Consider the following 15,570-nt stretch of genomic DNA (forward strand, 5'->3'; position numbering starts at 1 on the left):
TTTACCCTCAGCTTCTTTAGCAAGGCAGTGGTCATCTTGGAGGTGTTTTTTGGGGTCGTTATCATGTTGGAATACTGCCCTGTGGCCCAGTCTCCAAAGGGAGGGGATCATGCTCTGCTTCAGTATGTCACAGTACATGTTGGCATTCATGGGTCCCTTAATGAACTGTAGCTCCCCAGTGCCGGCAGCACTCATGCAGCCCCAGACCATGACACCCCCACCACCATGCTTGACTGTAGGTAAGACACACTTGTCTTTGTACTCCTCACCTGATTGCTGCCACACAGGCTTGACACCATCTGAACCAAATAAGTTCATCTTGGTCTCATCAGGCCACAGGAGATGGTTCCAGTAATCCATGTCCTTAGTCTGCTTGTCTTCAGCAAACTGTTTGCAGGCTTTCTTGTGCATCATCTTTAGAAGAGGCTTCCTTCTTGGACGACAGCCATGCAGACCAATTTGATGCATTGTGCGGCGTATGGTCTGAGCACTGACAGGCTGACCCCCCACCCCTTCAACCTCTGCAGCAATGCTGGCAGCACTCATATGTCTATTTCCCAAAGACAACCTCTGGATATGACGCTGAGCACGTGCACTCAACTTCTTTGTTCGACCATGGGGAGGCCTGTTCTGAGTGGAACCTGTCCTGTTAAACCACTGTATGGTCTTGGCTACCGTGCTGAAACTCAGTTTCAGGGTCTTGGCAATCTTCTTATAGCCTAGACCATCTTTATGCAGAGCAACAATTCTTTTTTTTAGATCCTCTGAGAGTTCTTTGCCATGAGATGCCATGTTGAACTTCCAGTGACCAGTATGAGAGAGTGAGAGCGATAACACCAAATTTAAACACACCTGCTCCCCATTCACAACTGAGACCTTGTAAGACTAACGAGTCACATGACACCGGGAACTGAGAGGTGACACCGATGGGCACTGATTAGCAGTACTGATGGGCACTAGTAGGTGGCACCGATTAGCAGTACTGATGGGCACTAGTAGGTGGCACCGATTAGCAGTACTGATGGGCACTAGTAGGTGGCACCGATTAGCAGTACTGATGGGCACTAGTAGGTGGTACTGATGGGCACTGATTAGCAGTACTGATGGGCACTAGTAGGTGGCACTGATTAGCAGTACTGATGGGCACTAGTAGGTGGCACTGATTAGCAGTACTGATGGGCACTAGTAGGTGGTACTGGTGGGCACTGATTAGCAGTACTGATGGGCACTAGTAGATGGCACTCACTGGTTAGCAGTACTGGTGGGGACAGTGTGGAACTGATATCCCTCTTACAGAAGATGGTGTTCGGCTTTATTTTTTTCTGACCGGCTTCTGTTTACATCACGTGATCAGCTGTCTCTGCATTTTATGCCCACGCTGCAGCCGTCTTTCGGCTAAATCGGGGGAGTGAAGTGGTTAAGTGATGGCAGGATCACCTTTTGAATGCCTGCCATCTTCTGCTTTATCACCCTCTGAAAAATGTGTTGTTGTCTGTCTAAGGGCTCATTTACACCAGGTGCAGTTGCATGCATTTTTGACTGCATTCTAACTTCATAGACAGTCCAAAATCCATGCTATCCTATTTCACACTAATGCAGTTCAGTGGGGAAAAGAAAAGTACAGCATGCTGCATTTTTCTGCACGGCGGCACATCCCTGTGCACATAGAAGCCCAGGGAAAGGAAGAAGGAAGTGATCTCACAGGACAAATGCAGACGTGCGTCAACTGCATGTAAACGCCCATCAACTTAATGTGAATGCACACCAAATGCATGCATGCATATGTGCAAGGAAAAAACACGTAGTAGATGTGTGAATGGGCCCTAAAAGAGACCCAAGTGTGTTACCATACTTTTGGTGCACTGCACTAAATGAATGCCTTGGGGTGACGTTCAAAATACCCGGCACAGTGGTACATGCATTGCCATGCGTTACTGCACATTACCACTATCCTCAGAGCTGATTGGGCCCCTAAAGGGCTCACTCACACCAGACACATGAGGAACACATACAACATTGCAGCAATTTATCACACCTTTACTTTGTGATTCAAACATATTTTGATGGGATTTTGAAGTTTGATATTTCATTGCAGCTGCAGATCAAGGCATCCAAAGTTGCGGCATGTCACAAATAGTCAAGACGCACCATTACATATCGCTCTGGGAAGGCTGTTTTGACACAAAAGCAAGCAAAGAACCACTTTGCCTGCCATACAGAACACAGTGATCTAGTGAGAATGATGCCCTTGTTTTTGCATGCATTAACGTAGCATAGGAGTAAAGGTCTAGATTCTCCATTATTCAACACGGCGGGGGCCAAAACTAGATTCAGTGTTATATTGTTACATTAATAGGGACACTGACAGATGCCATAAAATCAAGTTCCTGTTTTCTTATTGGTTGCTATAAGCTACTGCATGTCACAAGTATGACAACATTTTTTTAATCATTTTCTTTATTTCAATTTATTTTCTTTCCTCTTTTGTACCCATTCATGCATGTTTGCATGCATGAATGTATCTTTGCAAACAAAAAAAAAAAAAAACAGATATGCAGCATGCTGGACCCTTAAAAAAAAAAAAAAAAATGCACACGAAAAAAGCTTAGCAATTGGATTAACAGTTAACCCCAGCACGTTGCGTTGCATTTGCTGGAAAAAAAGTACAGCATGCACTACATTTCAGCGCAGTGCAACACGTTCAGGGTTCAATTATAGCAGATGTGCATTTGTGAGCGCATTCATAACACCAAAAAATAAATAAAATAAAGGCTCCCTATGAATGCAGTTCATACCAGTGCAATGTGCTGCATTGCATTTGCCCAGTGCAAGTACAGTGTGCACTGCTTTTTTTTTTCAGTGCAATGCATTAAAATGCACGCAAATGTGCATAATTGCAACACACTACAAGCCAAATGAAAACAAAAAAAAAATGGAAAACACGAATGCAACAAATGCATGTAAAACGCAAGCCATTGCATTATGGGTTAGAAAAAAATGCATCACAATGTGTATGTGTTAACGCATGCGTTGTGGTGTGAATTAACCCTAAAATGCACACAAATGCACATAACTGCAATGCAAGCCAGACAAAACAAAAACACAATGCATTTAAAATGCATGCCAATGTATTAAATAAAAAAAAAAAAAAAAAGCAATACAACACGTGTTAATGGATGTGTTGTGGTGTGAATGAGCCCTAAATCTTAAAAAAAATAACAATAATTATATATATATATATATATATATATATATATATATATATATATATACATATACACACACACACACACAAATAAACCCCAAAAGGGATTTAACAGATGGGGAAGGGGATGTTATGGAAAATAGGATATGTTCTGGAAAATAAATATATATATATATATATATATATATATATATATATATATATATATATATATATATATATATATATATATATATATATATATATATATATGTATGCGCCTAAGTATTAACTGATCCAAATCACAGACTGTGTTTTATACAGCAGTATATGTTTTAAGAGTCACACAATGCCACTAAAACCAAATCAAACTATAATAAAAATGTTTGTGAACAGACCAGTGATTTACTAAAACTGGAGAGTGCACAATCTGGTGCAGTAGCCAATCAGCTTCTAACTTCAGCATGTTCAATGAAGCTTTGGCAATAAAAGCTGGAAGCTGATTGGTTATGGAGCAGAGCTGCAGCAGATTTTGCACTCCCCAGTTTTAGTAAATCTCCCCCAGTATGCTATTGTCATCATGAAACTAAATAAACCAGCAAATCTGTCAGCACCAATGGAACCCCCTCCTATGATTCCAAATATCAGGACACTAACCTACATGGAAAGATCTGCTTCCTCTTCTGCACTGTTATACAATTTCTGCACCTTGAACAACCCCCCCCCCCCCCCCCCCAATCTCAGCAACTTGTCCATCTCACAGACCTCCCAGCACACAAACTGGGATGTGACCCTGAAAACCAGTACAGACATATACTCACCAGCAGCCGAAGTCTGATCAGCCCATATATTTCCATGGTTGGAGCTCCTGTGTGGGGGGGCAGACCCCCCCCCCCATCATAAACTGTATGACAGCTGCATGCCATACAGAAACATTGCACAGACTAATAACTATTGGAGACACTTACCTGAGATCCCAGTCTGTCCGGATGGTGCCCTGCACTGTTCTCTGTATGATTGGTGTCACTGGCATGAAAGTGGCTTGGTGGGGTCCCCAGTCCAGAGCTCTGATCGGTCCCTCTCGCCCTCAGCAGTCCCAGGCTCAGCCTAATCCAGGACCGCTTCTACTCAAACTTGGCTTGTAGTGAAAAGAAACCTTCCCCTTAACCCCTCCCTGGCCGGCAGCCTGGATCCAGGAGGGTGACACCTGTCTGGGGCTGGGAGCGATGTGCCGGCTAGGAGGTGAATGGAGGGAGGGGGGATTGCTCAGATTACAGGGCTGAGAGCAGGGACTGGAGGTGTCAGAGGTGCCAGGAGGAGGAGGAGGAGGAGGGAGGCATTGGGCGCCTCCATGGCCAAACCAGGCGGGAAACTAACCGGGCTTCACTTTCCTAAATCCAGGCTGGGGGGGTCAGGGACTTTCATTGCACCAGGGACCAGGGACTGAGCTGACTGCACCGTCCTCATCTGCAGGGACTCCAACCAAGAATCAACTATTCTCATGTATCCACTCTCCTGGAAATGTATCCACTTCACCATGTATCAATTCTTACTTCTTTTATTTATTATTTCTTTCCACCAGAAGGAATTTATATCTGCAACGTGGTCAGAATGTTCTTTATTTTGCTGCAAGACCCCCCACATTGTGCTGAACATAATCTCATGGGGCGCACCTGTGCAGCTACCTGTTGGTCCTGAAACCCTGGACTGCAGCCAGGAGCTGGGGGACCTCATTCTTACAGCTTTTATATTCTTTATCATCTATATTTTATATATTTTTATAAATATATATTTTTTATATATTGTATTATATTTTTAATATATTTAATCTTCTTACTATATAAATATATTATTTATTATACTATTATATATATATATATATATATATATATATATATATAATTTATTATATTTAACTATTATATCGGTGATGAAAGGAAATGCTTCGCATTATTACTTGTAGCAACCTAATATGAAAATGCTCAGAAAACACATTATTATATAATATAAATGATATATTTAATATAATATATATATATATATATATATATATATATATATATATAATCTTCTCCACACCCTACTTTTTATGTGACATAATGATATTTTTTTAAAAAATATATATATTTATATAAATTTATATATATATATATATATATATATATATATATATATATATATATATATATATATATATATATATATACACATACACACACACACACACACTTATAAAAATATCATTATGTCACATAAAAAAGTAAGGTGTGGAGAGGAAAGATCTTTCCTCTCCACACCCTACTTTTTTTTATGCGACATAATGATATTTTTTATAAATATATATTTATATCTATGTATATATATATTATATAAATTTAATTGTATTTATATATATATATATATATATATATATATATATATATATATATATATATAATAATATTTCAATTTATATAATATCTATACATAGATATAGATATATTTTTTTAAATATCATTGTCACATAAAAAAAAAAGTAGGGTGTGGAGAGGAAAGCGTCAACTGGTGTACAGTTTTTATTTATTTTTTGTTTAGGGAATGTGTTTTTGTTTGGTAGGCAAACCGGAAACATTTGTTTATTTTGCACTATTTTGTTTATTATTTTGGTGAAGGATTGAATCATCCTGCAGATTTTTTTGGTTGTTGGTAAACAAACCCGATACATGAATACCAAATGTGACAAGGCTGACTCATCAGAGAAAATAGTTCGGATTATATACGATGTTACCCTAAATAATATTATTATTACATACAGACTACACATTATTAGTTCCAAATTTTCTGTTAGCATTGACTGTGCAGATATAAACTATTACCCATATTATGATAATTTTAATTAAACAAATAACTGCATTTGCTGTAATACATTTTGCACACTTATTGATCACCGCTCAACTGCAATACCAGGAATGGTGGAGCTGTCTGTAGAACAGGTTGTGATCGATGTTTTCTTTATCTCATATACATTTTTATTATAACTTGTCATAAAATATAATATAATAATCTGCTACCCCCCCCCCCCCCCCCCATAGAGATTTGAAACCCTTTGAAAATAAACAATCAAAAAATATGTTACATGATCGGTGTGAATGTAAACAATCTGTCAACCTGGAATATTATTATTACATCTGTGAGTATTATGATCTACGATTTTTGTTATTACTGGTATTAATAATATTATACAGGATGGATATATATTATATATATATATATATATATATATATATATATATATATATATATATATATATATGTGTTTTTTTTTATTCTTTTAGATTTCAATTACTTAATATATGTTAAACTTGTATTGTTTATTTAAAAATTGTATTAGCATTGCAATATTTACAATCTGACAGTGATCAATTGCATATTTCTGTTAGCATTGATTGTGCATTATAAACATTACTAAGGCAGGTGTAATATTATTATTGAAGTATAACAAACTGTTTACATTCATGCTGATCATAACATTTTATTATTTTTTTTATATTCAAAACGTTTCAGCTCTCTAAATGGGAATAGCGGATTATTGTATTTTACATTATGATAGGTTATATAATATTTTATATTGACATCTTTTCTGATTACAATATCGCACGGTACTGATTTGGTTCTTCACAGATGAGGAAAAAAATATTGAATCCTTGTTTATAAAAAAAAATGATCTGTTTGTTTATGCTTTTATGTATTCAATAAAAATAATCTGTATAATATGTGCCATACTACAGTGTGTGTTAATAATGGTAATTATATGCTGTGTTATTATCACAGGAGGCTTTGACATAGTTATGGTGATAGAAAGGTTGTAGATAACTAAAGTATTTGAACATCAAGCTGGAAAATGTGATCTGATTCCCCATTGTCCTTTTGTCATTCTGTTTGACATAAATTGTACCTATGAAGCCAACATAGGCGTGCACACAGGGTGTGCCAGAGATGTGCCTGGGCACACCCTTATTTCCCTTGTTTAGACCCCTGATGTTTCAACAAAGCCTCCTAATGGGGCTCTGAAAAAGAAATTAGTAAAAAATGAATACAAAAAAAAAAAAAAATTGAAAAAATAAAATAATAAAAACTACTGACACCTCCACTGCTCTATTGACACCTTCAGTGTATATATACAAAAGCCCACACATGCATATGTGTTTGAGCTTTGGGGTGCACACCCTAATGCAATAGACTGTGAATGCCTATGGGAGCCAAAAATTTAATTTTCTAAGGGTCAAATCATGATTCAGAGCTGTACTGTGTTGCAGGAGTGCATTAAGTTTATCTTAGGCTTTGTTCACACATTTTCCTGCAATGCACAAAAAGATATGTAATGCCTAATGGCACCCCCCACACATCTTACAAATGCATGCAGTCGTGGGAGCCAAAACGCATGGTATCGCTGTATCACGGAATCTGGTGCAGTGCAATTTTTGGCACGTTTTTTGTTGTGTTATCGGGTTGCCCTAAATGCACACGCAGAGCATTTTTTCTCAGAGAATAGGTGCAGGAACTCCCCCTTCTGAGTCACCCCTTGTCTCTGCCCCCTACCCACTTCTGAGCACTGTCCCCTAGTTTCAGCCCCAACCCACCTCCCAGTACCGCCCCTTTTAGAGAATACAGAACCAAGTATCACTTTGTGGTGCTCAATAATTTGTATGGAGTTTGGTAATAGGAGCAAGAAAAGCAGTAACCTAGATCCTCTGCAGCCAGGAACATTGCCCCCCCCCCCCCAGCAACAGACCCCCCTAGCAATAATAGATCCATCCCACGACAAAAGACCCCCACCCCAGCAATAATAGTTCCCCCACACAACAATAGACCCCCCCCCCACATCAAAACACCACACCCAGCAACAAAAGATCCACCGCAGCGACATTAGAACCCCCCAGCAGCCACCATCAATAGATCCTCCAGCAGCAATAACAGATCTCCCAGCAGCCACCATCAATAGATCCTCCAGCAGCAATAGACCTGCCAGCAACATAAGACCCACAAGCAACAATAGACCCTCACACAAAAATAGATCCCCACCAGTGACAAGAAATCCCCCAGCAGCCAGCATCATCAATAGACCCTCTAGCACACCCCACACCCCTTTCTTTTACATACATTCAGTGCTGGAGGTGCCGGAACTGTGTTACCCCACGTTCCTGCTGAAAAAAAGCCCTGGCGACACGTGGACCCATGCAAAAAAGTGCGTGTGCTTGGCTGCACCTCCAATGGCGTGAACCCAGCCTAAAGCATTGCAGTGCTTTCAATATATATAAGAAGGTGCACTACTACATCCCACAGTGTGATCTGCAGCCCATTCATTTAGATGGGCCGTCTAACATAATTGCGCCTCAGAGTATGAAAATGCATGCACAGCGTTCTGGTGCAGATGGGCCCCTCTGAGATAAATGAGAAGCTCCTATGCTAGTCTTGCATACCAAATTCAGAAAATATGACCTATCTCAGGCACAAAGTCGGGTAGGTTTTCAAGAGAATTGGCCATGCATGCTATTGGCCAGATTTAAAGTACAACTAAAGGCTTCTGTATGGCTTGCTTTACTTGGGCATACATCTGCACAGGTGATCATTGCATCTACTTGCAGACAGTCCCATTCATGTCTGTTCTGATGCAGCAGCTGCATGAAAACAGCCTCTTGCTCCAATCTGACAGCCAGGCAGCTGCGTTTTCCCGAATGCACACTGTGGGGTTGATATACTAAAACTGGAGAGTGCAAAATCTGGGGCAGATCTGCATAGAAACCAATCAGCTTTCAGGTTTATTTTGTCAAAGCTTGAGGCTGGGTTTACACTGGTGCGAATTGGATGTGTATTTCTCCGCACAGGGGCGTACCAAGGGATTGGCGAGACCGGCGCCTGCCAGGGGCACAGGCCGAAGGGGTGGCGCAAAAATCAATTGCAAGTGTTAGCAGTGATTTTTGTGCCCTCTGCTCAGCCTGCGCCCCCAGGCAGCGTGCCGCTCCATCAAGCAACCGCACATACAGTACACAGGGGGAGCACCTCCCTCTCGCGGTCTGCTTAGGAGCGCCGGGTGTCGCGTGACTATCCGGCGCTCAGCATGACACAGAGTGCGCCATGACAGGCAAAACGGCAGGGAGGGAGGCAAATGAGGATAGCCATTTATTGGACAGCTGGCTCTGTGAGTGCTGCGTGAGGATTGCATAGGTAGGTAGATTTCATGAAGGGTGGGAGGGTATATTGAGTAAAGGGGGAGGTTTGCAAGGGGGCTGGAAATATTGAGGAAGGGGGAGGTTGGCGGGGGGGGGGGGATATTGAGAAAGAGGGAGGTTGGCAAGGGGGCTGGAGATATTGAGGAAGAGGGAGGTTGGCAGGGGGGGAGGATATTGAGGAAGGGGGGAGGTTGGCAAGGGGGCTGGAGATATTAAGGAAGGGGGGGGGGTGCCGATACAGCTCCTCGCCAAGGGCGCTGGAGACCCTAGGTGCGCCTCTGTCCCCGCATCCAATTCACGTCAGGAGGCTGTGACCTTCTCTCAATGGGGCCAGTTCACACAGCTTCGGGACGGCTACAGAGCAATTTGCAGAAGGGTCCTGTGCGTACTCTGGTCCGAAATCAGCCAAAAATTCGGACCTGAAATGGTGAACAAGTACGCACCCGACCCCCTCTGGCGAGCCACTCCACACACAGTGTGAATCCCAGCCTAATAGAACAAGCTGAAGTTATGTCTCACACGCTCCCCCTCTCAGGAAACTCAAAGTGGGAGGGTTTCATCAACAGAAGGAGTGTTGCTGATCAAGAGATCAGTGGGCAGGACTAGGTGTCACCAGGGGCTGATTGACAAGTTACAAGCTTCCGATTCAGCAATGACAATGCTGATAGCCACACCCTCTATAATATCTCCTCCCACTACATGTGGAAGGCAACTCTGCTCTGAGATCTAGAGCAGTGCAGTATTGTTGCCACCCCATCACGGGAAATTGCTTTAGGTAAACTTCACTGACAGGATCAACAGGTATTTGTGTCCTCCATTATTAAGCCTTAGGGCGTAACACGTTGGGGGCATGGCCTTGATGGAGAAAGCTGAGGCTGCTTTTACTTGTTAACTATTTGGTCACGTGAGGTGTGCAGTGACTGGGACTTCTCTTTAGCTCTGCAGTGTGCCTTGATCTGGGACGGACTCATCCCCAGCCTGCACCCTCTAATGAGACTGCGGTATCCACCTTACAGGACTGCGGTAACATGAGAGGGGGCCCCCAAGCAATATGTAGGGTCACAGGTATTTGTGGAACTTTTTTTGAGGGAACTAAGTGAAAACAGTCAGGGCTGATGCAGTAAAATTTAAAGCTAAACTCCAGATATGATCTCAATGGCATAGTTGCACTGTTCCGGCTTGGACCAATATGTGTGTAAATTTTATCCCTAAGGGACTGCTGTGGAAGCTATAAATCACTGTAGTAGTCGGTGTTACTACAATTATCACCACCACCTTCCATATTTTGTGCCGAGTGGCTACCCCACCTCATACTGACCACAGGGGGTCACTAGCTTGATTTCCCCCCATTCACAGAACACCTTATATTATACAGGGCTTTCTCTGATTAAAGCGGTTGTAAACCCTTGGGAAAAAAAAAAAAACACCTGCAAGACAAAGGCATAATGGGCTAGTATGGGGGTGTGGTCAGTATACATTCTGGGGGGTGTGGTCAGTATACATTCTGTGCACAGAACAGCTCCAGGCGGCCATATTGCATTTTCAGAAAATTACAACAGCTGCAGATTGAAAAGGAAAGGTCATTTTTAATAACATTCAATTACAATATGATTTGTGTCACAATTGTATACGCCAGTGTTTCTCAACCTTTTTTTCAGTCAAGGCACCCTTTAAAAATTTTGGACAGTCTCAAGACACACCATTCTAAAATGTAAAAACTGTTCTAATCATTTTACATAATGTAGCAACATTCACACAAGTAGGACACCCAACGTTAGAGGCGATTTATTCTTCCAAAGAAAATGCACTTGGGCAATTTTTAGGCATTTTGCCAAGGAACCCCTGAAGAAACCTCAAGGCACCCCAGGGTGCCTGGACACCCTGGTTAAAAAAGGCTGGTATACGCTATATTGTTTTTTTCTTTATTTGCTATTTTTTTCCCCCATGAAAGTGAAGTTACCCTTTAAGGTGAAGAAAAAAGAGGGGAAAAAATGCACCGAAATGCAAAAAACACGCAGTAAAAATGCACTGGAATGTATCAAAAACACTTAAAAAACGCGCATGCAAAAAATCATCCGCACTGCGTTTCTATGGCATGAACTGGTCCTTAAAGCGGTAGTAAAGCGCGGCTGTTTGAAAAACAAAAAAAGAAAAAGAAAAAACAAAACATCTGTAAGGCTCGGTTCACACTACGTCGCTCCGACTTAGGGGGCGACCTATGAAGTCGCATGCAGCGTGACTTCGGTGCAACTTGCACAGACTTCATATAATGAATGTCTATGCAAGTCGCCTCCAGGTCGCCCCGAAGTAGTACAGGAACCTTTTTCTAAGTCGGAGCGACTTGTGTCGCTCCTATTAGAACGGGTCCTGTACTACACAATGGGAGCGTGAGGACCGCGACTTGTCAGGCTGACAAGTCGCGGTCCAAGTCGGACTAGTGTGAATGCGGTCTAAGGCAATTGCATATTTTGCTAGTATGCATAAAATGTCCATCCGCAAATGGCAGTGATACAACAGCGATACCACAGTGATACCATGATCATGTGACCAGGTATTTGTAGTTTTGGCAGTGTGGGCGGTGCCAAATCCTGCTGGAAAATGAAATCATCATCTCCATAAAGCTGGTCAGCAGAGGGAAGCATGAAGTGCTCTAGAATTTCCCGGTAGAGGGCTGCACTGACTTTGGACTTGATAAAACACAGTGGACCAACACCAGCAGATGACATGGCTCCCCAAATCATCACTGACTGTGGAAAATTTTGCATTTCATTTGGAAATCGAGGTCCCAGAGTCTGGAGGAGGAGTAGAGAGACACAGAATCCAAGTTACATGAGGTCCAGTGTGAAGTTCCCACAGTCAGTGAGGATTTCGGGAGCCATGTCCTCTGCTGGTGTTGGTCCACTGCAGGGCCGCTGATAGAAAGAGACCACCAGTCCTGCCGTAGGGGGGCCCGGGCACACAGGGGGGACCCCAACAGCAGTGCAGTCGAGCAGAGGGGCCCAGAAGGATGCCCTGTGCGGCTTTCTGCAGCAGCTGAAAGCCAGTTTCTCCTCCCCATCCTGCCAGCTTTCAGCTGCTGCAGGGAGAGACACAGACACAGGGCATCCTGTAAATTGCTTCTCAGACACTGATCCCCCATCCGTGTTCTGCCTGCTTCTGATCCCCCCCCTCCTCCCTGTGTGCCCCCTATTTACTGTAGTGCCCCCCCCCCCCTCCACCACAGTGCTGCAGGCTTCCCTGTCCTGTAGAAAAATAAGGAATTGTAAAAAATATAAAATAAACATTGCAATTAATCATTTTAAATTTTTTTTAGCATTTAAAAAAAAATTTGAATTTTTATTTTAATATAAAAAAAAAGTATAAAAAAACAATTTAAAAAAGGGCTAATTCACACAGGTTCTCTGTTATGTTTGTGTCTGCTAATAATGATTTTAGTGTATTTTTTGTGAAAGTATTGTGCTGATATATTCAGGTGGGCTGTATGGGGCCCCATGATTTCTAACAGCAGCCTTTGGTCCACTGTGTTTTATGAAGTCCAAAGTCAGCATAGCCTTCTAGCAGGTGGGATTTGATCACATCCGCATTTTTTTTTTTCGCGCCATTAACAAAATAAGACCGAAAATTAAAAAAAAAAAATAAATAAAAAATATAATAATAATATATATATATATATATATATATATATATATATATATATATATATATATATATATATATATATATATATATATATATATATATATATATTCTGCTATAAAACATATCCAATAAAAAAAAAAATCTAATTTCTTCATCAATTTAGGCCAATATGGTCCACTGTGTTTTATGAAGTCCAAAGCCAGCATAGCCTTCTAGCAGGTGGGATTTGATCACATCCCCATTTTTTTTTTTTTTTTTTTTTGCGCCATTAACAAAATAAGACCATCAATTTAAAATAAATAAATAAATAATAATAATAAATATATATATATATTCTGCTATAAAACATATCCAATAAAAAAAACAAATAAAAAAATTGAATTTCTTCATCAATTTAGGCCAATATGGTCCACTGTGTTTTATGAAGTCCAAAGCCAGCGTAGCCTTCTAGCAGGTGGGATTTGATCACATCCGCATTTTTTTTTTTTTTTGCGCCATTAACAAAATAAGACCGTCAATTTAAAATAAATAAATAAATAATAAGAATAATAATAATAATAAATATATATATATATATATATATATATATATATATATATATATATATATTCTGGGATTTGATCACATCCCCTTTTTTTTTTTTTTTTGCGCCATTAACAAAATAAGACCGAAAATTTAAAAAAAAAAAAATATATATAATAATAATAATAATAATAATAATAATAATATATATATTCTGCTATAAAACATATCCAAAAAAAAAAAAAAAATCTAATTTCTTCATCAATTTAGGCCAATATGGTCCACTGTGTTTTATGAAGTCCAAAGTCAGCATAGCCTTCTAGCAGGTGGGATTTGATCACATCCGCATTTTTTTTTTTTGCGCTATTAACAAAATAAGACCGTCAATTTAAAATAAATAAATAAATAATAAGAATAATAATAATAATAAATATATATATATATATATATATATATTCTGGGATATGATCACATCCCCTTTTTTTTTTTTTTTTTGCGCCATTAACAAAATAAGACCGAAAATTAAAAAAAAAAAAAAAAATATATATATATAATAATAATAATATATATATATCCATGACGACCACATTGTCATCAAACCCTCGGACAAGGGTGGCAATGTGGTCGTCATGGATCGTGATCAATATATTGATATGTGTATGGCCATCCTCTCCAATGAGGAGTGGTATTCTAGGGTGTCTGAGACATTGATCACCACAAAAAATGCTGAGTTTCATGCCTTAATTTCTAATGCTGCTTACAACAATGTGATTGACAAAGAGTTATTTGAATATTTATTGGTTAAATGGCCGATTACGCCTACATTTTACTCCATCCCCAAGATCCATAAGAAAACCGTCCCACCACCAGGACGTCCAATTGTATCTGGTATTGGCAGCATATCGGAAATGGCAAGCCGGTATGTTGACAGTCAACTGCGCCCATTGGTGGCCAGTTTACCATCCTACTTAAAAGACACGGTAGAACTACTCAAAGTTGTTGAAGGGATGGTTGTGCCCTCACAGTCATTGCTGGTAGCAATTGACATTGAGGCACTCTATTCCTCAATACCTCATACTCGAGGTCTTGAGGTGGCGTCCTCCTTCCTCCGAGAACAGGAGCGCTCCAATTGGGTTCGTACTGATTTTGTATTGCAACTTCTTGAGTTCATTCTGAACTCAAATTTATTTACCTTTAACGACGAAACATTCCTCCAGGTGCAGGGGGTAGCGATGGGGACGGCATGTGCCCCATCGTATGCCAACCTGTACCTGGGGGGATGGGAGCGCTACCTGTTCTCGGACGAGGAGGCGTCACCCTTTTTCGAATATATTCTCTTTTGGAAGAGATATATTGATGACGTCCTGGTGGTGTGGACGGGATCGTATGAACAGCTCATGGAGTTCATGCATTTCATCTCAGTTAATCAATTTAACCTAAAGTTTACCATGCAGCACAGCAAATCGGTGATCTCTTTCTTAGACACCTACATACACCTATCTCCCGATGGAACCTTATTCACTTCCCTGTACCGTAAGGATACAGCCGGTAACACCATTCTGCACTTTCAGAGTGGCCATCCTAAACCACTAGTACGTAACATTCCTTATTGTCAATATTTAAGGATCCGCCGTAACTGCGGGAGGGAGGAGGACTTTGAGAGGGAGGCAGGGGCCCTGAAAAAACGACTCAAATTGAGGGGGTACAGCAACAGGGTTCTAAAAAAAGCCTATCAGAAGGCCAAATCACAAAACAGAGAGGACCTCATTTACACTCCTAAAAAACTGGAACCCTCTCCCACTACTAAAATGATAACTACCTATAACAGTCATCATCAAGAAATCCGTTCTATTTTGTCCAAAAACTGGCATTTTCTAACTGATGATTTAACAATATCTAAGTATGTCAGACCTAGACCAGAACTGGTCTTTAGAAAGGCCAAATCCCTGGGCGACTCACTTGTTCATAGTCACTATAGGCCTCCCGCCCCTATGGATCCTGAAAGTAAACTAGGGA

The 15,570-nt window shown here is 40.7% G+C and overlaps 1 protein-coding gene across 5 annotated transcripts in view; it reads right to left on the bottom strand.

Annotated features, from left to right (window-relative positions):
- TP73 (tumor protein p73) overlaps nucleotides 1-15,570 on the bottom strand; it is a gene marked incomplete at its 5' end in the record, with an annotated part of 321,522 nt that overhangs the window by 272,891 nt on the left and 33,061 nt on the right. For 4 of the 5 annotated variants that reach the window (XM_082273309.1, XM_082273308.1, XM_082273307.1 and 1 more), the window contains one exon: nucleotides 4,153-4,217. The exons of the other annotated variant lie outside the window; for it this stretch is intronic. In XM_082273309.1, coding sequence (XP_082129435.1) covers nucleotides 4,153-4,217 — 65 coding nt within the window. Of the gene's footprint in view, nucleotides 1-4,152; nucleotides 4,218-15,570 lie in introns of those variants that run through there. 5 annotated transcript variants of the gene reach the window in all.

The sequence above is a fragment of the Pelophylax lessonae genome (assembly GCF_965119305.1).
Source record: "Pelophylax lessonae genome assembly, chromosome: 12".
Taxonomy (NCBI): Eukaryota; Metazoa; Chordata; class Amphibia; order Anura; family Ranidae; genus Pelophylax; species Pelophylax lessonae.